The sequence below is a fragment of the Trachypithecus francoisi genome, unplaced genomic scaffold, assembly GCF_009764315.1.
Source record: "Trachypithecus francoisi isolate TF-2019V2 unplaced genomic scaffold, Tfra_2.0 Lachesis_group3, whole genome shotgun sequence".
Classification (NCBI taxonomy): Eukaryota; Metazoa; Chordata; class Mammalia; order Primates; family Cercopithecidae; genus Trachypithecus; species Trachypithecus francoisi.
This window is the reverse complement of record NW_022681468.1, coordinates 105206814-105232491: the sequence shown is the minus strand read 5'-3', so window position 1 is coordinate 105232491 and position 25678 is coordinate 105206814. Positions and strand designations below refer to the sequence as shown.

Sequence of the window (25678 nt, the reverse complement as noted above, 5' to 3'; positions counted from 1 at the left end):
TTTTGTTCTGTGGAAACCCAGGATTAGTATCGCCAGAGTGAGGGTGACAAGGTTAGTGGGGATGTTCGCACAGTCTGAGAAATGAATGGACTGTTTTGCATCAGTCCCTTCCCCTTTACCGATTTTAAAAATTTAAGGGGGAGAAAATATTTCAGCATGAGACCTCAGTTCCTGAGGAAAATAACACTATTCCTCCATCCTTAGTATTCACTTAAACAAATGTTTAGCTAAAACCTTATTAAAAACTTTAAGCCCACCCAGGCACAGAAGGCTTTGCTTTTACAGCAGCTAAGGTATGTTTTCATTACCCCATGAGTGATGCTAATGCACTGTAAATAGTTCTTTATTATGAGTTTATGTAGTGCTTGGTGCCTAAAATAAATTTCATTTAAATATTTAAAATAACTCCTGAATATAAGCAATTTATTCTGATTATTGATAAAATAACATTCACATTCAAACCTATAAATCTCAGAAATCACTATTCCATATACACAGGAGGCCACAGTCAGTAGTCTAACAGTGCTGCTTACCAGAGTAATACAAACTTCTTTCAGAATCAGGGAACAATTCTAGATCACCATGGTGAGAAATAAGTGCTCTTCTCTTAGGCCAGCGACACTTCCGATTGAGTCTTGACATCTCACCTACGGGCTGGTGTGTGCAACTCTCATTTCTACTTCCCTCCCCAGTTTTAAGAGTCACTGCGTCACACAAAAGCTGCAGCATCGGCCAGGCACGGTGGCTCATGTCTGTAATCCCAACACTTTGGGTGGCCAAGGCAGGTGGATCACGATGTCAGGAGTTCAAGACCAGCCTGGTCAACATGATGAAACCCTGTCTCTACTAAATATACAAAAATTAGCCAGGCATGGTGGCACATGCCTGTAATCCCAGCTACTTGGGAGGCTGAGGCAGAGAACTGCTTGAACCCGGGAGGTGGAGCTTGCAGTGAGCCGAAATCGCACCACTGCACCCCAGCCTGGGAGGCGGAGCTGGCAGTGAGCCGAGATTGCGCCACTGCACCCCAGCCTGGGCAACAGAGCGAGACTATCTCAAAAAAACAAAAAGAAAAAAAAAAAGCTGCAGCATCCCACACAAGACCCTGCTGATCTTCTGGGCTGTTATGTGGCCCGTCTACCAGCACCCTGTTGGTGTGCTTTTCAATAGGTCTTAGCCTCACCCACTTTATTCAAGCCTACTGTGGCAGGTACCTTTGTTGAACTTGAGCCTAACCGTCCCACTGGCCAGGGTCCTGCTCGTCGCTGTCCTCCTCAGAGCCAGCAGACACCCTCTTGATTCTCTGGAGTGCAGCCTTGATGCTCCTCTCAAGGTCACTAGTATGTCTGCTGCTAGTTGGTTTGCTGCTGAGGTTTTGGCCAAGATCAGGGTGAACTTTCTTCAGTTTGACCCCTTGCCTTATGGCAGCCAGAATGTGCTCATTGATTGAGGCGTGGGGAGGGCGCACCGCCGGCACTTCCACCTTCCGGAGAGGAGCTCTGCCATGCCTTAAGGAGGCCAACACTTCATCCATAGATCCTGAAATTGAGTAAGCAGAGCTAGTACCATCAAGAAAACACATTCCCTTCCCAGAACATTATTGCTATGAAATTGTTAAATCTCACATCAGTTAACACCATGATTTAAACAAACAATCACTTTGTTAAGCAAATGCCTTGATTACCTGCTAACGATAAGCCTCCTGGTTGAATCCAGGATAGCTGAATAGCTCATGTTTTAGCTTAACCACTTTCTTTCTGCTAACTTCTTCAAATCCATAGTCACTGACAGGAAGAGGCATGCACAACTTTTGTTAGAATTACTGTTTTTCAAGACAAATGTGATCTGTCCCTCCCATCCTGAAGAGAGTTACGGAAGCCTGGGGTGGAACAGTCTCACCCACTGTACATGACCTCTGAAGGATACCTCTGAAGCTGTATCTCCTTCATTACCCTGTCCAGCTAAAAATCTTTTTAAAAAAATTTTATCCTGCTCAATTTAACTTCAGTCTTGGCTATTAGTCAGTGATGACTCATTCTATGACAATGAAGTGAGTAGGTTTCTACACATGAAAAGGCTTAAAATAAAACTTTAACCGGCAACTCAATGAACCACCACCGGAGGGGTGGCACTGGCACATTTTTCTATATATAATGTGTTTAATTCCACCTACATTACCCTGAGGTGGCTTACATACTTTATTTTTGAGTATGTGAAATGCTGTCAAAACACAAATTAGATCAGAGCTTCAAGGCGTTGGTGAGGAGAAGCTATTTTTCACTCTGGCACCTGGAGACCCCTAGAGGGTAAAATCTTTTATCGCCCGCTGGAGACAGGCCTGACTGTGGCCACTAATTTAGAGATCTTCCAGGTAAGGCTTCAAGATTAATAATCAATTCTAGTTCAGGATTGAAAGGCCATGCTGTGGCTAACAAAAGGCTATTTTGCTTTGGATTTAAACCTATACCTCCTTATTACAGTTTCCTTCTGGGGGTAATGAGACAGGTTTCACAATCAAGGGCATTCTCTGGTGCAAATTCACACTTTCTTTTTCTTTCCTGTGATTTAGCAGTGTTTGTGAGTTGAACAGAACTTCCCAAAACCATGTGCATTAAATCTGGGATGGGAATGTGGCACCCCACAAAGATCTGCCCACTTCCAAAGTCCGATCTAGACACAGCCATGCAAACTCTTTACTTTTCATTCACAGGACAGTTGTTGCAAACCCCATGGAAACAGGCCATTGGGTCTCCACCTAGTATTTGGACATTTTCATTTGTACCTGGTTCTAGGTACAGTGAAGCTCTGAACTCAGAATAGCCAGATTGCTCAATTAACCAGAATCAGTTTGGAACTGTTATATCATTGATAACACCTAATACAGTAACCTTGCACAGTTTAGGTGGAGGTGCTTAAGCATACTTTTAAAAACAAATTTACATAAATTTTGTTAGGATATTCTAAAGTGCACACACACACACCCCAAAGCAATAGGCTCCAAGTCTAGGCAGATTTAGGCCATTCTCCTCAAAACTTAATGTCTAAAGCCATAATTCGAATTCTGAGAACTATAGCCCTATTAAAGAAATTGTCAAGAGCATTCGGTGTACTGCACTTGCCAAGACAAGTGGCCCACTTTTTCTTTCTGACCCATTACACTTTAGAAAGACTTCCAACAGTAAGGGTTCCCAGTGTGCTAGTCAGTCTGCAAGAACAGCCTTCTACATTCTGGCTAATACGCTTCTACAGTAATTTCCAACCAGTATTCTGCTTAAAATACAAAAACTGGATTCTGTAAAGGACTCAGAGATGCAACAGTAAGCATAGTTTAAAACCGTATTGAAAAGTATTCCAACGGCAGAAATCAAATACATACTGAAGTGTTAAGAAACTTCAAATAGGTTGATACTTTAACCACCTCAGAAATCCCAAGTCATGTGACCATTAAATGTATAGAGATGGTTTCTTCAAACTGAATTAACATTTATGAAACCAGATTTAGGCTATACTATACTAACTGCAATGAAAGAATAATGATACTCAAGGCAGCGAATACTGGAATATTTTAAGGCTACAGAGAATTATAAAAATGATTTCCATTTGAAGATGATGGCTTCTGAAGCTAGAATGCTTCAACAGCTTAACAACTCTTGGGGAAGCAGGGACAGAATTCCAGTGGATTACCTGGACATGGAAAACTTTCCAAGGAGTCACGTGGTCTCTCTGCAGGTGATTCACACACTAGAGGAAGTGGCTGGTCATCTTTCACTGGAGCCCGGAAGCCTAAGTTCTGATGAGTTGCAGCTTGAGAGGATGAGGACAGAGCAGGGAGAGGAGGGGGTGGGGGTGGTGGTGGAGGAGGAGGAGGTGGTGGCAGTGACAATTCCTCACTGGATTTGGAATGTGTTTGATCACCAACTGGAACAAAAACCTGGACAGGCATATTTCCATGACAGTCTTGACACTTGGGGCTTTTCACGTTACCAGCTTCCGATAGGGGAACGCCTCTAGTTTTCCTAGAGGACGGGTGAATTACTGACACCGCCTGGGAAGCTGGCAAGCATGTCTGCTGGGAAAGGTCGCCTGGCAGGTTTGGAGCCACGGGTTCTGAGCCAGAGGTGTTTTGGACAGATTGAGCTAGGCGTTTCTGAAAATGAAAAACCAGGGTGAGGAATCTGCCACAAGTGCAAACCATCAAAATGCTGAAACTTTCTAGAAATCTATAAACACATGCGTTTCTATGCATGGATGGTCTAATTCACAAAGTGGCTCCTTCTTGTTTGTACAGCCATCCTTGCTACCGAAGCCATTTTTCATGGATTAAAAGATAAGCATTTACATCCTTTGATCAAGTATTACCTTCTCTGTAGTAAAATGAAGATACGAAAGCATACATATAGAGGAAAATAGTCATCAATTTTTAGTATGGAAAATTAGAAATGCTAAAATACAAATAATAGGATATTAGTTGAAAAAAGTATGACAAATCTATTCAAAATATTAAGTAGCTGGCAAAAGAGCAAGACTCTGTCTCAAAAAAAAAAAAGCCATAAAAAGTGAAATAGTACAACGCCTGAAACATCTGAAAAAATCAGATGATACAGTGTTCACTGAAAACCAGATATAAAATATGTATTACGATTAAAAATGAAAAAAGTTCTATGAAAAATGCCAGCACAGTGGACATCCAAGTGGCAGCTATAACAGAGCCTGTGGATATTTCTTTTCTCTTACTTTTAGGCTTAGAGTTAATTTCATAATTAAGAAAATGTAAATTGAAAAAGTTCTGGTCTTTCAGGTATTCATTTGATAAAGAAAAACCTAGCCCCACAAAGAGCTAATCTTGAGAGGAGGTCCCTAAAGAAGGCACTGATTAGCCAATAAAACAAAATGTAATACTGTGAACTCATTAAAATGAACTAGCTCTATACATATTAACATGAATATATCTCAAAAACCTAAGTTAAAGAAACTGGCAAAGGATGCATTCAATATGACCCTGTTAATGCAAACACACACACACCATGCAATCCATGATAAACTCAAGGAGTATTTCCATTTCCCTTACATTCTACTCCTTTCAGGACAAATAGCAACATGGCAACAAGCCCTCAAACCTCCCTGATGCAGACACAGCCATGCAGCTGCCGTCCTGCAGCCTTCTGTCAGAGAGCATGCCAGCAGAATTAGAATCCCAGAAACTGGGCCAGAGGGCTAAACGCCAGTGGTCATCCAACTGATCTCCATCCAACTGATCAGGTCATCCCCGATGGGGTTCCCTGAAGCACCCAAGGATGCTTTCTGTGGCATCCCGGCTGCAGCACGTCACTGTGACTCTGGACTGTTAAGTTCTGCCTTTATTTTTTTGTAGAGACGGGGTCTCACTTTGTTGCCCAGGCTGGTCTCAAACTCCTGGGTTCAAGCAATCCGCCTGCCTCAGCTTCCCAAAGTGCTAGGATTACAGGCTTGAGCCATGGCGCCTGGCCGAGTTCTGCCTTATATTGCACAGGCAGTCTGTCCACCCACGATAAATTAAATCCTTTACCTCACACAGCCCTTCAGATATTCAAAAAACTTCCTTGATCTCAACAGATACCATGTATCACATGATTTTATTTCTAGTTTTCTCCCTCTCCTGCTTCCTCCCTTCCAAATGTGCTCAAATTGGCTATGTCCCCTTTAAGGGTGGCACTTCTTGGTAAACACAGAACTCCCTTATTCTACACAGGATGCCGCTGTCCATACATCCCAAAAGCCCACAAGCTTTTGTCACACAGGTGGCTCATTAAGCTGAAGGAAACTGAATTCTCAAATTCTTTTACCCAAAATTTAAGCCACACAAACTTTCCTGTCACCCCATGCAAGCGCATACCTCCGTATGAGCTTTTTTGGACTAGAAAACCAGTAATGTATCGCAATTTTGGGTGAACATGTTAGCATTTAACTAATTGTTCCAGTTTCGTTGGGAGCTTAGGAGGCCTGATTCTGTCATTTTAAATCTGCCTACCCCTCCCATTTTCATATCACCCACACATGAAAAAGTAATCTTCTGTATTGCCAAACAATTCCTTGATCTGAGTGAGGGCTGAGGAGACGGGCTGGCTGCCCTTGGATCCCTTCCTGTACACTGACTCCATTCTGTTCATCGAAACTCTCTTGGTGATGGCGACCAGCCAGTTCCTCTCCACCTCACTGGCTCTGCATTTATCTAGTATTCATGCAGCTCCTTCAATTCATGCTTTCCACTGCAGTTCACACCCAGGCCCCAATCCAGGGCAGTCACATCAGAATTTCTGTGGGTGGGGCTGGGCCTTAGTACGTAGAAGCAGCTCTCCAGAGGATCTGGATGTGTTGCCCAAGCTGAGAAACCCTATGTGGCCCTGGAGTAAGACCTGGCTTCGATTGCTGCTGTTTAACCTTGAACTAAGTTGTGTAACCAACTATTCTGAACCTTGGTTACTCATTTGTAAAGTGGTGATGAAGCTATCTCACAAGGCTGTTTCAAGAACTAAGTGAGAGTGAATGTGAAGTGCCTAGCATGGTGCCGGGTATATGAAAAGCATCAGATACCTATTCCAGAATCTTTTCTGGGACAAAGTGGGTTATTTCCTTTTCTGGGGCTACAACAAACTTGGGTCTTTGTGATAGGGCTGGGGAATGAAGGCAGGTCTATGTTTTATAGTCAGTAAATTCAATGATATTCTTAAGCCCCTAATTACTTTTTTTTTTTTTTGAGACAGAAGAATCTCACTCTGTTGTTCATGCTGGAGCGCAGTGGTGCAAGTTCAGCTCACTGTAACCTCTGCCTCCCAGGCTCAAGTGATTCTTGTGCCTCAGCCTCCCAAGTAGCTGGGACTACAGGTATGTGCCACCATGCCCTGCTAATTTTTGTATTTTCAGTAGAGATGGGGTTTCACCACGTTGCCCAGCCTGGTCTCAAACTCATGGCCTCAAGCAATCTGCCTGCCTCAGCCTCCCAAAGTGCTAGGATTACAGGCGTGAGCCACCGTGCCTGACTCCCTACTTACATGGTTTTAAAAAACCTATTTACCGTTAGATAAATGTTTGAGGTGATGGATATGCTAATTACCCTGATTTGATCATTACACATTATATACCTGTATCAAAATATCACACTATACCTCATAAATATGTACAGTTATTATGTGTCAATTAAAAATAATAAAAGCAAAAAATTATTTTTTGAATCTTTATAGCAGCTTTTTTTAATTAAAGGAATTTATCTCTAATAATAAAGTCAAGAAATAGGAAAAAAATTACAGACTCAGGATCATTTTGTGGAGGAAATACACATGTAGGCCTGTAACAGAGGGCATAAAAAATAACATTATCCTCATAAGTATATACTTTAAAAAAAAAGAAAGAAAAAGGAAAGTTGTAGATATCAAAAAAAAAAAAACAACCCATTTTACTTTTAACAGGGCACTTTCACTACACTTAAATCACAATGCTGCCTGGATAACATTTTAAAGAACTGTTTATTACAAATGAGGGGAAATGCCAGCTAAAGTCAAGGGAGTTGAACAGTTTTCAGTTTTCCCTGCCAATCTAAACCACCAGTGCCAGTTAGGACTACTCAGTCAGGAGTGCAGAGCAGGAACCCAAGCGTGTTGTGATGTCAAAAACAGTAATTATTTTATATCATGGGTTTTGAATCACTGATATTCTATTTTTGTTGTTTTTTATTGATATACCAGAAATAATGGTATTTTTTAAATGTTCACGTTCTGCATGACCTGTTCTTAATACTTTATACTTTCCTCTTTTTTAGGGTGGTCTTCATTTATTTCCCCAGAAGTGTAGATAAGGTGACTTTTTATAGAACTTACATCTTTAAATGCTCTCAATCGTTGGAGTGTTTTTTGACGTTCTTGGTTGATCCATTCTTTTTTCTTTTGCTCCTCTTCTTTTATCTTGTCTCTTTTCTATATTTAAACAAATGTATATTTCTAAATTGCTCAACATTACAAAAAATGTCTCAACAAAGAAAGAGGCTGTACCCCAACATTACCACCCCAAAGCTGTGCCCAGGCTGCAGGCCTGGAGGCAAATGGCTGACAGCTGCAGGTCCAGGGCAGCGCAATTCCAGTTTCCACAAGTCTAGGCCTACATGTCACGCTACACAAACACAGAACATTTTCCTTCGAAGGAGACTCACCATCTGAATACTGTGATGCTGACGAGAGTATCTTATGCTTTCTTCAGCCAGTTGCAATCTGAGCCGATGATTTTCTTTGCACTGATCCTGGTGGAATAATACAAATCACCTACATGGTTTTTAATATTACCCTGGTATAGCATAAAAGGTTAAAAGAAAAAAGCACTGCCTTTGGGCTGTAGTGTAAGGCATTCATTAATATTAGTTCTGGTGCGGCCCAATGGTACTGTCTCCTCCATAGTCTATGATGAGGGTTGCCTGGCTGCTTATGTAAATGATTTGTTCCCAGCAGAGTGCTTTAAGAGATGAAAAATAATCCACCAACCCGTGAGAGGACATATAGGGAGCCCCCACTCTTAAATGGGATGTGTCCCAACAATGTTTTAATGTGATTGTTTTAAACACATTTCCCCATAACATTATAAAAACTAATTACATTTCCAAGCATACCTACAAAAGCAGGGCAACCTACAAATACCTGAAAAATTATAACTGTGTTTCACTTGTGCTTAACCACTCACTATACCAATATATAATAGGCTATATGTACATAAGATCCTAAATCTATGTAAAAAATAATACAGTAATACTCACAGATAATACTAACACTTATTGAGTAGGTTTTAGCCTCAATGCCAAGTACTTTTCATGCCTTATGATACTTTACCCTCGCATGAAATTTGTATTATTATCGTCTTTTTTTTTTTTTTTGAGACTGAGTTTCGCTCTTGTTGCCCAGGCTGGAGTGCAATGGCGTGATCTGAGCTCACTGCAACCTCTGCCTCTCAGGTTCAAGCAATTCTCCTGCCTCAGCCTCCCAAGTAGCTGGTATTATGGGTGCTGTGCTGGCCTATCATCCTCTTTTAAAAGATGAGAAAACTGTAAGCTCAAAAGAGATTTAAATAATTTGCCTAAGGTCACGTGGCTACCTAAGTGGCCAAGCTGTGATCTGAACCCAAGTTGAGAGCTCACCTCAAATACCATTCTATTAACTGAGTGCTTTCCAAATTCCAACATTTCCAGAATCAGTGGAAAGAGCTCCTCTAAATGGGGTGGGGGAGTGATTATATCTTTAGAGTGAAGGTTACTGCTCCAAGTCTGGATAAGAGAAGGCACAGGAGTATTTTATATATATATACATATAACACTGCCAAGGAGGTGGAGGCATCTCTTCATCCACAGCACCATGGAAGTGCCCAAGGAGACTCCTGGGTTCATGGGTTTTCTGAAATGTGGAGCAAAGGACAAATGCCTGTATATCTTCAAATCCTCTGAATAACAGTTCCTAAATCCAGAAGTACAATTCTTAAACACCAACATACAAAGCATATACTCTTCTAACAAAGTTTTTTATTTTTATTTTTTATTAGAGACAGGGTCTTGTTCTGTCACCCCGGCTGAAGTGCAGTGGTACAATCATAGCTCACTGAAGCCTCGACCTCCTGGCCTCAAGCGATCTTCCTGCTTCAGCCTCTTGAGTAGCTGGGACTACAGGTGCGCACCATAGAGATGAGGTCTCACTGTATTGTCCCTGGTCTCAAACTTCTGGTCTTAAGTGATTCTCCCACCTCAGCCTCCCAAAGTGCTGGGATTACAGGCATGAACCACGGCACCTAGCCAAGTTTTTTTTAAGTGTTTGTATTTAGATGGAAGAGTAATTAACATTTTTGTAAGCTACAAAAGTCACTATTTACATGTTTTCTTAATTCTAATAAGAATAGTGGGCCGGGCACAGTGACTCACGCCTGTAATCCCAGAACTTTGGGAGGCTGAGGCAGGTGGATTGCTTGAGGTCAGGAATTCAAGACCAGTCTGACCAACATGGTGAAACCCCATCTCTACTAAAAATAAAAAATTAGCCGAATGTGGCCGGGCACTGTGGCTCACGCCTGTCATCCCAGCACTTTGGGAGGCCGAGGCGGGTGGATCACCTGAAGTCAGGAGTTCAAGACCAGCCTGGCCAACATGGTGAAACCCCATCTCTATTAAAAATACAAAAATTAGCCAGGTGTGGTGACGTGCGCCTGTAATCCTAGCTACTCTAGGGCTGAGGCAGGAGAATCGCTTGAACTCTGGAGACGGAGGTTGCAGTGAGCCGAGATCACGCCACTGCACTCCAGCCTGGTGACAGAGCGAGACTCCATCTCAAAAAAAAAAAAAAAAAAAAAAAGCCGGATGTGGTGGCAGGCGCCTGTAATCCCAGCTACGTGGGAGGCTGAGGCAGGAGACTCACTTGAACCCGGGAGGTGGAGGTTGCAGCGAGCCGAGATCACGCCACTGCACTTCAGACTGGGAGACAGAGCGAGACTCTGTCCGTCTCAAAAAAAAAAAAAAAAAAGGAGAAAAGTATAGTAAATATGAGTAAATACATACAAAAGTCTGTATAAAAATGATATATAGAAGCTTCCTTTTCTGCCGGAAAAAATTAAATTTCTTAGTGTTATCTTTTTATATATTCATGGATTTTTAAAAATTAAGAAAAAATCACCAAATATAAGGTCTGAGGTGAGCTGAATATTATCTGTAATTGTTTTGTGTACTCAATAATTTACAGTAAAATATATTTAGAATTGTTATAGTTGGTTATTAGAAATAGAGTTTCAAACTATTAGGTTTGAGTTTCTAAATAGGTTTTAAAAACCTATTGTGGTTTTTAAAGTATCTGTGGGTCCAGGGGCGGTGGCTCACACCTGTAATCCCAGCACTTTGGGAGGCCAAGGTGGGCGGATCACTTGAGGTCAGGAGTTCAAGACCAGCCTAGCCAACATGGCAAAACCCCGTCTCTACAAAATATACAAAAATTAGCTGGGCGTGGTGGCACATGCCTGTAAACCCAGCTACCTGGCAGGCTAAGGCACGAGAATTGCTTGAACCTAGGAGGCAGAAGTTGCAATGAGCCAACATCATGCCTCTGCACTCCAGCCTGGGTGACAGAGCAAGACTCTGTCTCAAAAAAATAAAAATAAAGTGTCTGTGTATGCAATGGGCGTTCAACAAATAGTTGTTGAATGAATAAATTAAAACCTTGAGATTTGCTAAATGCTTAAATCCTAAAAGAAAAAAAAATATTTTTAAGAAAAACATTTAAAAGCATTTTAACTATAGCCATGGATAAGTACATAAGTACATAAGCCATGGATAAGTACAGAAAAGTAATCACTGTGTTGGTAAAAACCTTATTTCAGTACCTCTTTATCCTTCATACAAGAATAAATTTCTGGAAGAGAAAATAAAAGAAAGCCGCTCTGAGCGTATCTACCTTTCTACTCCGGAGAGAGGCTCTTTTGGCACAGATCCTGCCCCGTTTAGACTCCAGCTGCTGGCACTGCCTTCTGAGTTCTTTCACTTCCAAATTCTTATCATCCTGCAGCCCCACCACACAGTCAATGACTTTAAGTTCCTCTGGACTTTCACATGGATCGTAATAGACAACTTCATTCTGTTTCTCTAAAAATGTATTAATGATTGTTTAAAACACATTTTATTATTTTTAAAAATGCACTGCATTTTTTTAAATGTAAGGAAAATAAAGATCACTTGTAATCTCACCACTGAGAACTATTAACATATATAAAAAATATACGTGTATATATACATGACTATATACGTAAGTAGCATGTGTGTATATACATGTAAGTAGTGTATGCATGTATATATACACGTATAGATATACATATATACACATGCACACATACATACACATACTACTTACACAGCTACACATATCAATGGAGTTCTAAAAGAACATTTTCCATGGGATGGAAATAAATTTTTAGGCCAGGTACGGTGGCTCACGCCTGTAATCCTAGCACTTTGGGAGGCCAAGGCAGGCGGAACACCTGAGGTCAGGAGTTCAAGACCAGCCTGACCCACATGGCAAAACCCCGTCTCTACTAAAAATACAAAAATTAGTTGGGCACAGTGGTGTGTGCCTATAATCCTAGCTACCTGGGAGGCTGAGGCAGGGGAACAGCATGAACTTGGGAGGCAGAGGTTGCAGCGAGCTGAGATCGTGCCACTGCACTCTAGCCTGGGCAACAGAGCAAGACTCCATCTCCAAAAATTAAAAAAAGGCCGGGCGCAGTGGCTCAAGCCTGTAATCCCAGCACTTTGGGAGGCCGAGACGGGCAGATCACGAGGTCAGGAGATTGAGACCATCCTGGCTAACACGGTGAAACCCCGTCTCTACTAAAATACAAAAAACTAGCCGGGTGAGGTAGTGGGTACCTGTAGTCCCAGCTACTCGGGAGGCTGAGGCAGGAGAATGGTGTGAACCCGGGAGGCGGAGCTTGCAGTGAGCTGAGATCTGGCCACTGCACTCCAGACCGGACGACAGAGCAAGACTCCGTCTCAAAAAAAAAAAAATTAAAAAAAATTTTTTAAAGATAAATTTTAATGGCAGCATAGTATTCTCTAAGCAATCCATGTTGTTAGGCTGTTCCAATGTTCCATTATTATTCATTTCACTGCGATGAACATCTCTGTATAAATCTTTGTGTACACTTTTTATCACTTCCTTAGCAGATAAAAGGATCTTGATACCCATTGCCAAACTGCACTCCAGAAAGGCAACTTATATTCTACCAGCAATATATTATTAAGATGCCTTAGTCATATTTAATCTTGATTACATATTGATTTTTTTTAAGTCACGCTTACTGTAACAAATTCAAACCCTCCAGAAGTACATAAAATAAATAGTGAAATTTTCTTGCTCCTTCCCCAAACCTTCTGAGTCATTCTCAGAGGAAAAACATTATGAACAATTTGGCATGCATCCTTCCAGATTAACTTCTTTTTTTTTTTTTTTTTTTTTTTTGAGACGGAGTCTCGCTCTGCGGCCCAGGCTGGAGTGCTGTGGCCAGATCTCAGCTCACTGCAAGCTCCGCCTCCCGGGTTCACGCCATTCTCCTGCCTCAGCCTCCCGAGTAGCTGGGACTACAGGCGTCCGCCACCTTGCCCGGCTAATTTTTTTGTATTTTTTAGTAGAGACGGGGTTTCACCGTGTTAGCCAGGATGGTCTCAATCTCCTGACCTCGTGATCCACCCGTCTCGGCCTCCCAAAGTGCTGAGATTACAGGCTTGAGCCACCGCGCCCGGCCTTAACTTCTTTTTTAATGTAATTTTTTCCCTAAATATGTAAAATGCTTATAACCTGAAACTACTGCAAAAAATTGTGAATACTCAGGATTAAACTAAAAGTTCAGAATCTATGTGAAGAACTTTATTAAACTTGGAGGAAATTTAGGAAAAAAGATTTAAATAAATGGAGAGAGACATACCATGTTCTTGGGTAGGAAGATTCAAAATTGCAAAGACCACTATTCTCCCCAAAGTAATCTCTAATTTTAAGCAAAATCACAATCAAAATTCCAACGAGTTTTTGTTTTGAACTTGATTCTAAATTTCATCTGGAAGAATAAAGGAGTGAAAACAGTCAGAAAACTTGTGGAGAAGTAATGCGGGGTTAACTTGCCTTATCAGACCCTAAAATGTGCTTCCAAGGTACAGTCATGGGAACATTATGGAGCCAGCAGCAGAGCCACTCACAAACCAATGGAGGAGAACAACTCAGAAACAGACCAAAGTCAATCTAATGTTTAGCTTGAGAAATGTTAAACATTTAGGGAAAATGTTTTTAAAATCAGTGATTGGGACTGCTTAACAATTTGAGGGAAAGGTTCAGTTCCTACCACAATCAAAATAAATTCCACCTGGACTAAAGAATTAACTGTTTTAAAAAGCAACATCATAAACATACGAAAAGAAGACATAAGTATATACTGACATAATTTTGGGATAGGAGAATATTGCCAGACAAAATACTAAAAGCAGAAGCCATAGGGGAAAAAAATTGATAAATGTGACTTCATAAAAATTAAATATTTCTGAAAGGCAAGAAAATGCAAATGACAAGGAGAGATTATTTGTAACATATGACAGAAAATAGAGGATATTATTCTTAATGTGGAAAGGAAATATTCCAAAGAAAAATGGACAAAGACTATGAATAGGCATTTCATAAAATAGGTACAAATGGCTCATAAACATATAAAATTTTGTTCAATATTCACTCAGAATAAATGAAAATTGGAAGACTGTCATTTCCTCTGTCAAGTAAACAAAAATGCAAAAGAATGGCATGAGTCTGGGAAACATACATACTCATATTCTGCTGATGGGAGCATCTTTTTTCTCTTTTTTTTTTTTGGGACAGAGTCTTACTTTGTCGCCCAGACTAGAGTGCAGTGGTGCCATCTCGGCTCACTGCAATCTCCATCTCCCAGGTTCAAGCGATTCTCCTATCTCAGCCTCCCAGGTAGCTGGGATTAAAGGCGCCCACCATCACGCCCAGCTAATTTTTGTATTTTTAGTAGAGACAGGGTTTCACCACGTTGGCCAAGCTGGTCTTGAACTCCTGACCTCAAGTGATCTGCCCCCTCAGCCTCCCAAAGTGCTGAGATTACAGGCGTGAGCCACCGCACCCAGCCTGGGAGCATCATTTTAAATGTACAACTTATCTAGAGGGCCATTATGTAGTATAAAATTTAGAAATCAGAAAATAATACAGAAGTTGAGAAAAAATGTATCTCAGATGATTACTGTATTGTTATCTATCAAAATGTAAAATATACATTGCCCTTGACTCAATAATTCCATCCTTAGAAATTTATTCCAAGGAAATAATCTGTCCTATACTCAAAAGATATGGGTAAAGGAAAGTTCACTACACTACTGTTCAAAACAGCTGAAATTTGGAAATCATGGTATATCCATAAAATGGAATACGATGCAGCCATTAAAATGTTGATTTTTATTATTCACTGAAATAGAAAGACAGTTATTATGTATTAAATGAAAAAGACTATTATGCATTGTATGCCTGTGTCAAAATATCTCATGTAACCCATAAATATATATATCTACTATGCACCCATAAAAATTAAAAATTTTTTAAAAAGATGTTACTGCACTTGGTTAATTTTGGTTAAAAATTTATATTTTTCTATATCAGCATATTTTAAAATCTACAAAGTTAGAGAGCAAATTGTTACCACTAAGTGTCTCTCTTTTTTTTTTTCCTTTTTGAGACGGAGTCTTGCTGTCTCGTCCAGGCTGGAGTGGAATGGCACAATCTTGGCTCACTGAAACTTCCGCCTCCCAGGTTCAAGCCATTCTCCTGCCTCAGCCTCCCAAGTAGCTGGGATTACAGGCACGTGCCACCACACCAGACTTTGTATTTTTAGTGGAGACAGGGTTTAGTATTTTTGTATTTTTAGTAGAGACGGGGTTTCACCATGTTGGCCAGACTGGTCTGAACTCCTAACCTCAAGCGATCCACCCACCTCAGCCTCCAAAAGTGCTGGGATTATAGGCATGAGCCACTGTGCCCAGCCAACCACTATGCATGTCTAGATGATGGGATTAGGGTAATAATCATTTTTCTTTCTTTGTTTTGCTATGTGTTAACAATGAATATATTATTTGAATTAAACCACTAAAGGAAAACTTTAGGAAATTTTCAGATGTTATAATTTACAAAAAGTAATTGATAATATGGTATTTCCTTAAATGTATAATTTAAACATTGTAATCTATATACTTAAATATAAATTTTACCTTTTATAAGTCTTTTAAGGGAGTCCAACTGTGTAGTAAGCAGTATTTCTTCATTTTTTAATATCTCAAATTTAACTTCATATAATTCTAACTGAATTTCATAAAACTGTATTTCTAATTCATCTACAACATTTATATTTTTTTCTTGTTCTGGAAGATCTTCCATCTTATTTTCATAGAAAAAAGAAAAATAAGTTAAAATAAATTAGTATATTAAAAACAAACTTTAGAAGCATTATAGCTATTTTCTATTCCTTGTTCAGCACTAAATATAAAAAAGCAAATAGGAAAGAAATACTTTCATTTCATCTAGTGATGCAAATACTTTATATCACCCTTGAAACAGAGGAAAACATTTAGGTTTTCAGAAACATAAATGGCAATGAGGTATTATTATGTATTGCATATTGGTGTCCCCCCAAATTTCATATGTTGACACTCTAACTCCCAGTGTGATGTTATCTGGAGGTGGGTCCTTTGGAAGTAATTAAGTTCAGATTATGTCAAAAGGATAGCACCTCCGTCGTGGGATTAGTGCCCTTATTAGAAGAGAAAGACAGGGATCACTTTCTTTCTCTCTAAACATACACACAGAAGAAAGGCTATATGAGCACTCAGTTAAGAAGGCAGCTGTCTACCAGACAGGAAGAAGATCTTCACCGGACAGTGAATCTGCAGGCACCTTGATCTTGGACTTCCCAGCCTCCAGAACTGTGAGAAATACATGTCCATTGTTTAAGCCACCCAATCTGTGATATTTAATCTTGTTATAGCAGTCTGAGCCAACTAAGACAGGTGTTTACAGTGTTTTCTGCTTTAAAGTCATAAGATCATAGGAAAAAATTTAAGTGACTATGATCCTTCAGTGAAGTATCTCTTTGATTATTTTAAAATTCTACTGAAAATATTGCTGGACTGATTTTCAAGTACAGTACCCACTTCAATACTGAGCTCGGTGTTACTATAAAGTGAATCCTACAATATGGTATTTTGAAACATTTTAACCAAAGGAAAACTATGTCTAACCTTCTGTAGAAGATGGTGTTGGAATAAGTGAAGAAAAGAAGCTCTTTAACGATGCCTGGAAAGAAAAGTGCTATCTAAAAATAAAAGTGTGCTTTACTACATGGTCTCACTTATAAGTGGGAGCTAAGTAATGTGTATACACAGACAGTGTGGAATAATAGACACTGGAGACTCAGAACAGTAAGAGGGTGGGAGGGGAATGAGAAATATTTAATGGGTACAATTACATTATACAGGTGATGATTATACTAAAAGCCCAAACTTCACCACACACAATATATCCATGGAACAAAACTGCACTTGTATCCTTTATTTATACAAAATTTTTAAAAAATAAAAGTGTATTTTTAAAACAAAGTTACATTTATCTTTGTCTTACCTTCCCCTGAATTTCAGCTCTTTTGTGATTTAAACACAACTCTTTTGCTCTCATGAGTTGCAGAGTCTCTCGAGCTAGCATTAGCTTAAGTTTTTCCAACCTCGGAATTGCTGTGGCCCAGGCAGCCTGGCCAAATCTCTTCGCATCCTGTTCCATTTCTTTCCGCATTACTGTTGGATTATAAAAATAAAATATAATTACACCTCATTAAAAAGGGAAACATTTATCATGCCTCCATTCTACCAGCAGAACCTCCTTTTTAAAAGAAATTGTTTTATTAATTTTATTATTATAAAAATAATACATGGCCATTGATATAAAATTTTAGGCATTCCATTTTTAAAAAGACAATAATAAGTCATGATCTCACCTAGTTGAGGCAACTGCTTCTTATATTTTGGCACACTTGCTTCCATATTGTTTCTATGTCTAGCTAGACAGACAGGCTTATATGGATAGTTTGACCAAAAAACCAGGATCATCATTCTGCTTTATTATCTTGTTGATTCTGCACAATATATCAGAAACTCTTGCCACTCGTAAAAAAAAATCAAGAATCATGCTTAACAGCTACATAATTTTCTGTTTTATGAATGTACCATAACTTAACAAACTGATAGACATTGTTTCCTATTTGGTGTTTTTATCAACAATTATTTAAGACTTAAAAAAAAGTCCTTCACCCAGCCCACAAGCCCCTGCATGGTCTGACCCCTGCCTGTCTTGCCAGCATTTTCCCTCATACCACATTGTCCTACACTCTCTGTGATCCAGCCCCGCAGGTTTTCTTTAAGCTCCTACTTGCCAACTTCCCTCAAGCCAGGGGACATTTGCCAGTGCTATTCCTTCTGCTTGGAACACTCCTCACTTTTTCTTTTCTCTCAACTTCCATTTACCCTTCAGATACTGGGACAAGCACCACTACTCAGAGGCCTTCAGTGACCACCACCCTGATCAAGCCCAATTTCTCTCGCACAGACCCTCAGAGCCCCATGTCTCTCTTCTTTGTGCCATTTATTGTCACTACCATTTTCCATGTGCTTCAATGAATAATTAAGATTTCTCTCCCTTCACCAGACTGTACAATGTCTCTTAATGCTTGACACTGAATTCTCGGCACCGAGAAAACATAGTGCCTAGTGAGTAAGAGGGACTCAAATGGTATTTGAATAAAATGACAATCAATTACATGTATCCTTGTATAGCATTTTTTAAATTATCACCTGCTAATGCTTTTACTGTCTCCTTAAAATAATTCACTGTGATATCTTGAATAGAGACAACAGCTTCTTCAGCCCGTCTGGTCCACTCTTCAGCTTCTTTCTCCAGTGCAACTACCCTTCTAGGACCTAGGTCATCCTCATCCAAGGACTTCTACAGACAGAAGGGAAAACTATCTTAGTAACAGCTAATAGTTATGTACAGCCATTAGGAAATTGAAAGGAAATTGGTCACATGGATTAACTATACTACTACTCAGTCAATTAAATTTTCATTCATTCAGCAATTCAGCAGTCCCTTACTGCGTATGAATAAGGTTCTAAGTTGAGCACCACCTGAAGACAAAAGGACACTCTGGGGCATAAAGGGAAAAAAAAAAACCTACTTTCACTTCACATGCCTAGAATAACTTTTTCTAGAGAGGAATGCTGTCAAATTATGCTTCTCTCTATTAATAATAATACACAATTGTTTAAATACGTGATCTGTGTTGTCAAGCACACAGCGTAGGGCCTGGAACACAGCACTTAAGTGTTAGCTGTTGGTATCATTTCTTTAGGGATATGTAATATAATCATCTAAAAGAAAATATCTGTATATTCATGCTTATAACGTACTGGTATTGGACTGAATGTTTGGGTCCCCCCAAAATGCATATGTTGAAGCCTAAATCTCCAGTGTGATGGTATTTGAAGATGGGGCCTTTGGGAGGTAATTAGGTCATGAGGTGGAGCCCTCAAGAATGGGATTCATGCCCTTATAAAAAGAAGAGGAGACACAGGATGTCTCTCTCTCTCTGCTCTTCACCATATGAAGACACAGCAAGACAGTCCTCTACAAATTAAGAAGCTGGCCTTCACAAGACATTGGATCTGCCAGCATCTTGATCTTAGACTACCCTGCCTCCAGAACTGTGAGAAAAAAAGTTTTGTTGTTTATAAGCCACTAATCTATGGTACTTTGTTATAACAGCCTGAAGTAAGACATGTGCTGCTATGTCATCCAACTTGCAATTTCTCTTCTACAAAGCATAAGAAATATGTACAAGTTAGCCAACAAGGAATTACAAATCAAAGCCATAACCAGATACCACTTCATACCCACTAGGATGGCTGTAACCAAAGAGACACACAATAACAAGTGTTGGTGATAATGTGGACAAATTGGAACCCTCATTTACTGCTTTTGGGAATACAAAATGATGCAACCACTTTGGAAAACCATCTGGCAGTCTTTCAAAAGGTTAAACATTGAGTAATCATAGGACCCAGCAATCTTACTCCTCAGAATGTACACAAGAGCAATGAAAACATATGTCTACACAGAAACTTACACACAAACATTCACAGCAGAATTATTCATAGTAGCCAAAAAGTGGAAACAACCCAAATGTCCATCAACTGATGAATAAAATGCAATATATTCACACAATGAATATTAGCAATAAAAAGAAATGAAATCCTGATATTTGCTACAACATGGATTAGTCTTGAAAACATTGAGATGAGTGAAAGGACCACATATTGAATAATGCTGTTGCTATGTCCAGAGTAGGGAAATCCACAGAGACAGAAAGTAGATTGGTGGTTGCCCAGGGTTTGGAGTGACTAATGGGTATAGGGTTTCTTTTGGAGGTGAAAATGTCCTGAAATTACATAGTAATGATCATTGCACAACTTTGAATATACTAAAAATCACTGAATTATACATCTTTAATCTGTGAATGATATCTTAAAACAGCTGTACTTAAAGAAAGCAAAAATATAGGCAGGGTACGGTGGCTCACGCCTGTAATCCCGGCACTTTGGGAGCCCGAGGTAGGCAGATCACCTGAGGTCGGGAGTTCGAAACCAGCCTGATCAACGTGAAGAAACCCCATCTCTACTAAAAAAACATAAAATTAGCTGGGCATGGTGGCACACGCCTGTAATCCCAGCTACTCGGGAGGCTGAGGCCAGAGAATCACTTGAATCCAGGAGGCAGAGGTTGAGGTAAGCCAATATGGCACCATTGCACTCCAGCCTGGGCAACAAGAGCGAAACTCTATCTCAAAAAAGAAAAAAGGAAAAATATATGCAAGAAGTAGACTCTCCAAATAATAGACTTTCAAAATAATGAACAGAACAACTTTATCCACAGGTTAGAGTGGCATGAGTTTCATCTAAATGTGATACTACTTTTATAGTACAATCATCTGGCAGGGGTCATGAGAGTATATGTGGAAAGATGGCCCAGTGCAGGGGGCAGAAATCAAGAGACCTCTTAGGTGTCTTCTGATTCCCATTGTTGAGACCCAAGGCAAGCTATTTAACTCCTCTGGACTCTAGATTCGTTTGTAACAATGGAATAAGAATGCCTTTTCTGAATGGTGTCACAAGGTTGTCTGATGGCTCAATGAAGCAAGAGCAATAACAGCATTTACTAAAATTTAAGTTACTGAATTACAATCTAGGGTCCTGCTATTTAAATTTTCATCCTATTTTAAGAAATCTGCATGAGTCCTTAGAGGAAAACAAGCTGAAGCAAATAAACATCACATCAAAAACAATTCATCACGCCGGCCTCATGCTTGTAATCCCAGCACTTTGGGAGGCTGAGACGGGTGGCTCGCTTGAGATCAGGAGTTCAAGACCAGCCTGGCCAACAGGGTGAAACCCCATCTCTACTAAAAATACAAAAGAAATTAGCTGGGCATGGTGGTGCATATCTGTAATCCCAACTACTCAGGATGCTGAGGCAGAAGAGCTGCTTGAACCTAGAGGAGGCTGCAGTGAGCCAAGATCATGCCACTGCACTCTAGCCTGGCTGACAAAGGGAGACCCTGTCTCAAAAAAAAAAAAAAAATTCATTGCCAGAAAAAACATTTAACTCTTTCAAATCTGTAGGAATCTTAAGCTATTAAGATGACCAACGTAAATGTCTTCATTTTCTATCAATGTTAAATATAAATTCAATATTTAAACATAAGGGTGAACTAGGCATAGTGGCTTACACCTGTAATGCTATGCTTTGGGAGGCCGAGGTGGGCAGATTGCTTGAGCTCAGGAGTTCGAAACCAACCTGAGAAACATGGCAAAACCTCATCTCTATCAATAAATAAGTAAATAAATAAATATAAGGGCAAACCCAAACAAAAAGTGACTGAACATTAAGTATAAATAAAGAAATAATATATGACAAATGTGAATCTGATAAAATAAAAATTTTAAAAAAAAACATACCAAAATATCAAGCTTACATAAAGTTGCAACTTCTCGCATAGCCCTAAATGGCTGCAATAAGTACTGGAAGAACATGGTTGCCACAGTAACTAATTCCTGGTACGCTTCATCTTCCTCTTGGTACAGTTTCATTAATGCTACCATGGTGTTGGCTTTTCCATGTCCTTGAATAACCTAGAAAGCAAATGTGAATAAAGCTCGAATCAGGACAGTATATTTAATACATACCCAACAAACTAAACTAAAGAAACCTTCATGTTCTCAACTTTTAATATATCACTTTTAAATATTGATTAAATAGGAAAATGTTATCATCCTCCATCAAAAATGCCCAATAAAACAAGAATGGTTAAGTAAAGTATGATATATCCATGGCAGAATATTATTACTGTAGTCATTCAGCACTGTGCTTCTGAAGACTGTTTAATAATATGGAGACTTTTGGCCAGGCAGTGGCTCACGCCTGTAATCCCAGCACTTTGGAAAGCTGAGGCGGGTGGATCACTTGAGGTCAAGACCAGACTGACTAACATGGTTTCGAAACCCCGTCTGTACTAAAAATACAGAATTAGCTGGGCGTGGTGGCGCATGCCTGTAATCCGAGCTACTGAGGAGGCTGAGGCAGGAGAAGCGCTTGAACCTGGGAGGCGGAGGTTGAGGTGAGCAGAGATAGCGCCATTACACTCCAGCTTGGGCAACAAGAACAAAACTCCATTTCAAAAAAAAAAGGAGACTTTTATAATATTAAATGGAGAGGCAGAGTGCAAAACTTAATCTCAACTACGCACGAAGTATGCAGTGGAAAGGACCCAAAAGAAGGTTTGAGGTTGTGGATATTTTTTCATTTGATTTTTCTGACTGTAAAGGTTTTGTGAGGCTGTATTCCTTTTTAAAAGCTCATTAAGGGCCACGCCTGGTGGCTCACGCCTGTAATACCAGCACTTTGGGAGGCCAAGGCGGGCAGATCACAAGGTCAGGAGGTCGAGACCATCCTGGCTAACACAGCGAAACCCTGTCTATACTAAAAATACAAAAAATTAGCCGGACATGGTGGCGGGCACCTGTAGTCCCAGCTACTCGGGAGGCTGAGGCAGGAGAACAGCATGAACCCAGGAGGTGGAGCTTGCAGTGAGCCGAGATGGCGTCACTGCACTCCAACCTGGGTGACAGTGCAAGACTCCGTCTCAAAAAAAAAAAGAACTCATAAAATATTACAGAGCTGTCTCCAAGTACTTCAGCATGTTGTTTCTCTTCATGTCCCAGGTTAATAGTCCCATTAAGCCCTTAGCAGTGAACTCATTTACAGAGCCTCAACTGTGGTTCCAGTATCTGCTGGTTACAGCTTCTGGGGCAAGGCAGAAAAGAAACTGAACAGTGTATAATCTAGGTGGACTCACTTGGTAGGAAATTATTTTACTCCCACAAGAGAAATAAAATCAAATAATGTAGATTTTTTTCAACTAATACATTCTTAAATTCTTCTATTTCCATCCTTCTGCTTAAGGATAAAATGATCTACTTTCAGCTGTAGTTTTTTATCCAGGTAATATTTTTTTTTTAAGTGAAAGCCTCGCTGCACAAAATTAAAACACACACGCAAAAGTAAACTTAAGGCAAGTGATGCACTTCAGCCTTATTTCTTAGACTACTCAGAAAAATTCCAGAGTTAAAACATTCAGCTTCATTTTATATATCCTAGCAATACTAGCAACTGATCTAATTCTAGAATCAATTGCTTTTCTACTCTAAATATAAAGTAAATATTAAAATTATATATTTGGACATGTTTTGAATTGAAGCTTCCCCTCCCAACCCCTCATTTTTAAGTTCCAAATAAATATGTGAACTACACTAATGTGAACAGCTAGCTCAACAGTATGAACTACATTCATGCTATAGTACCCCAGAGTGAAACTTAAATTTGGGAAAACTATAACTTTTCTGATAGTAACTACAGTAAAATACATCATATAAATGTTTGATTTTAAGGAGAAACCATCTATCTCTATGGGAAATCGAGTGTGTAAAAAACAAATCTGATTCAAAATGATACCATTTTTGAAACTCCCTTGTGGGTTTCACCTCATATCCTAAGGTGAAAATGATAAAGTTGAAGATCAAACGCTGACTGGCCTGAAACTCCCCTGTGGCTTCCTCATAAAGTGAAATCAACACATGAGAAGTGGGTGTGTAGATATTTACACATAAAACCCACAGCACAAAAATGGCCCCACTAATGAGCTCCTTTTATAAAATCATTTTAATTTAGAAAGCTTATTCTATATTTAGCTTAGGCTGAATTCTTCTCTTCACCTCCCCTTCCTCAAAAGAATGCACAGAAAAAAACCACTCAGGTTAATAACAGCAGTAAGCCGAAACTCCAGCCTGACTCTCCTTAATAAACTGTGGGTGTGGATTTAGAAGGCATATTTTCTCCTAACCCCTTCTATGAACTTGTACTTCCCCATCCCCTTAGGTTCAGTAGCTTTACCACTCAAATAATTACTCTCTCTCAAACTACCTCTTTCAAGCTTAAAAGGGCACTAATGCGGTTATTTCAAACTGATGAATAAAGTTCATTTTCTGCCGGCTTTCCATTTGACTAAGTATATATTACTTAAAACACCCTATCTCCTAAAAGCCATTTCTTCTATCCCATTCGCGACGTTCCCTCATACACAGACTTGGAATTGCTTACATTTAGTCCGTGTTATTCTTTCCTATATGGATGGGTTGTTTTCAGTTTTGCTTGCAATATTTCTGGCATTTCCCGTTGCAACATCCTGCTCTGCCAGCATCTTCAGGGCAAAGGTTGGGGGCCTAGTCCAGCTCCGAGCTGCAAGTACACTAGGCTCTAACTTCGCTTGTCCTCTCTGCAGGCCCTCCCGGAGCTACCGCCGGTTTCCCGCAGCGGTCCAGCGCAGGTGAGGGCACCGGGAAGCCCGCGGCCTTTTCCGCCCGCCGGCTCCTCCCCGTCAGCCGTCAGCCAGGGCTCTCGGCGCCGGGGGAGCCTCCCACAGGTTCCCAGGCCACGGAAGCGCGGACGAACGCCGGCGGCCCGGCCTCTCTTACCTGGCGCAGCCGCGCGTCTGCCTCGACCCACCGCGCCCGCAAGGCCCGCTCCCGGAACTCGCACGGGCTCTCGCAGTCGGCCGCACAGCCCTCAGCCGGGAAGAGCGCGTCGCGCACTGTGGCGCCGCCACAGCCGTCGGCTGCCGCGCCCAGGTAGCGCTCCAGCTGCCCGCACAACTCCTGCAGCGCCGCCTCGCCGGGGTCCACGCGCACCGGCCACAGCAGAGCCCACAGCCCGAGCCCCAGACCCCAGGCCCCGCCGCCGCCGCCCACATCCAGCTCCGGCGGCAGCCGCGGGAAGCAGCGCTCCAGAGGCGGCCACAGCGCCGCCAGCTGCCGGTGCGCGCCGCGGAGCCCAGCGGCCGAGAGCAGGCCGGCCCAGCTGGGCGGGGACGCGGCTGCCTCGGGCTTGGGCTCGGGCTCGGGCCCCAGCCGGGCCCCCTCGCGCCGCCGTCGCTGCTGCGCGGTGCGGTCGTGACAAGTCACAGCGAACTTGCCCTCCGCGCCGTTCCAAGCCACCAGGAAGCGCAGCCGGTGCCTCTCGGGCTCGGCGAAGAGGCCCTCCCGGACAGGCACCCAGCCCTCTAAGCTGTCGGGCTGCTCGTCTTCCATGGCCGTCGGCGGCAGCGGCCCTAGGGCTCGGCAGGCGAGGGCCTGGCCTCCTCGCACCGCCTGTCACTGGACAGTCCGAACCAGAGCATTTTTCACTGGAATCGAAACCGCGTCAGTGACCCAGCAGCGCCCTGGCCCCCGGCACTTCTAATTGGCTGACCCGGAGGTGGGGCTTACAAGAGGTGTTCGGGGTTGGTTGGGTGATAGACGACAGGGCCAGCGACAACCAATGAAAAGGTGAGAAGGTCTCCCTCAGGAGTCAATCATCTCGCAATCCGTTCAGGAGTCTAGGAAATACAGCTCTTGCCTCACCTTTTCCACCCAATACATAAGGACGTTGGAAAAATA

General features: G+C 41.2%; 1 protein-coding gene across 1 annotated transcript; it reads right to left on the bottom strand.

Annotated features, from left to right (window-relative positions):
- Nucleotides 1-206: 206 nt before the first annotated feature.
- WHAMM (WASP homolog associated with actin, golgi membranes and microtubules) lies at nt 207-25464 on the bottom strand. Its single transcript, XM_033189143.1, has 10 exons — nt 24719-25464; nt 21647-21820; nt 18428-18578; nt 17205-17374; nt 15800-15965; nt 11439-11626; nt 8180-8266; nt 7851-7946; nt 3685-4147; nt 207-1539 (listed from the first exon to the last, which is right to left on the bottom strand). The coding sequence occupies exons 1-10, from the start codon at nt 25328-25330 to the stop codon at nt 1232-1234; spliced, it is 2415 nt and encodes an 804-aa protein (XP_033045034.1). The 5' UTR covers nt 25331-25464; the 3' UTR covers nt 207-1231.
- Nucleotides 25465-25678: the final 214 nt, after the last annotated feature.

Bases quoted from the DNA above. Each gene is read 5' to 3' on its own strand.
- WHAMM (XM_033189143.1), bottom strand. From the start codon at position 25,330: ATGGAAGACGAGCAGCCCGACAGCTTAGAGGGCTGGGTGCCTGTCCGG. The intron at 8,267-11,438 runs GTAGATACGCTC...TTATTCCACCAG, and splicing joins CCTCTCTCCGGAGTAGAAAG to GATCAGTGCAAAGAAAATCA. The intron at 4,148-7,850 runs GTAAGTTCTATA...TTTCATTTTCAG, and splicing joins GATTGAGAGCATTTAAAGAT to AAACGCCTAGCTCAATCTGT.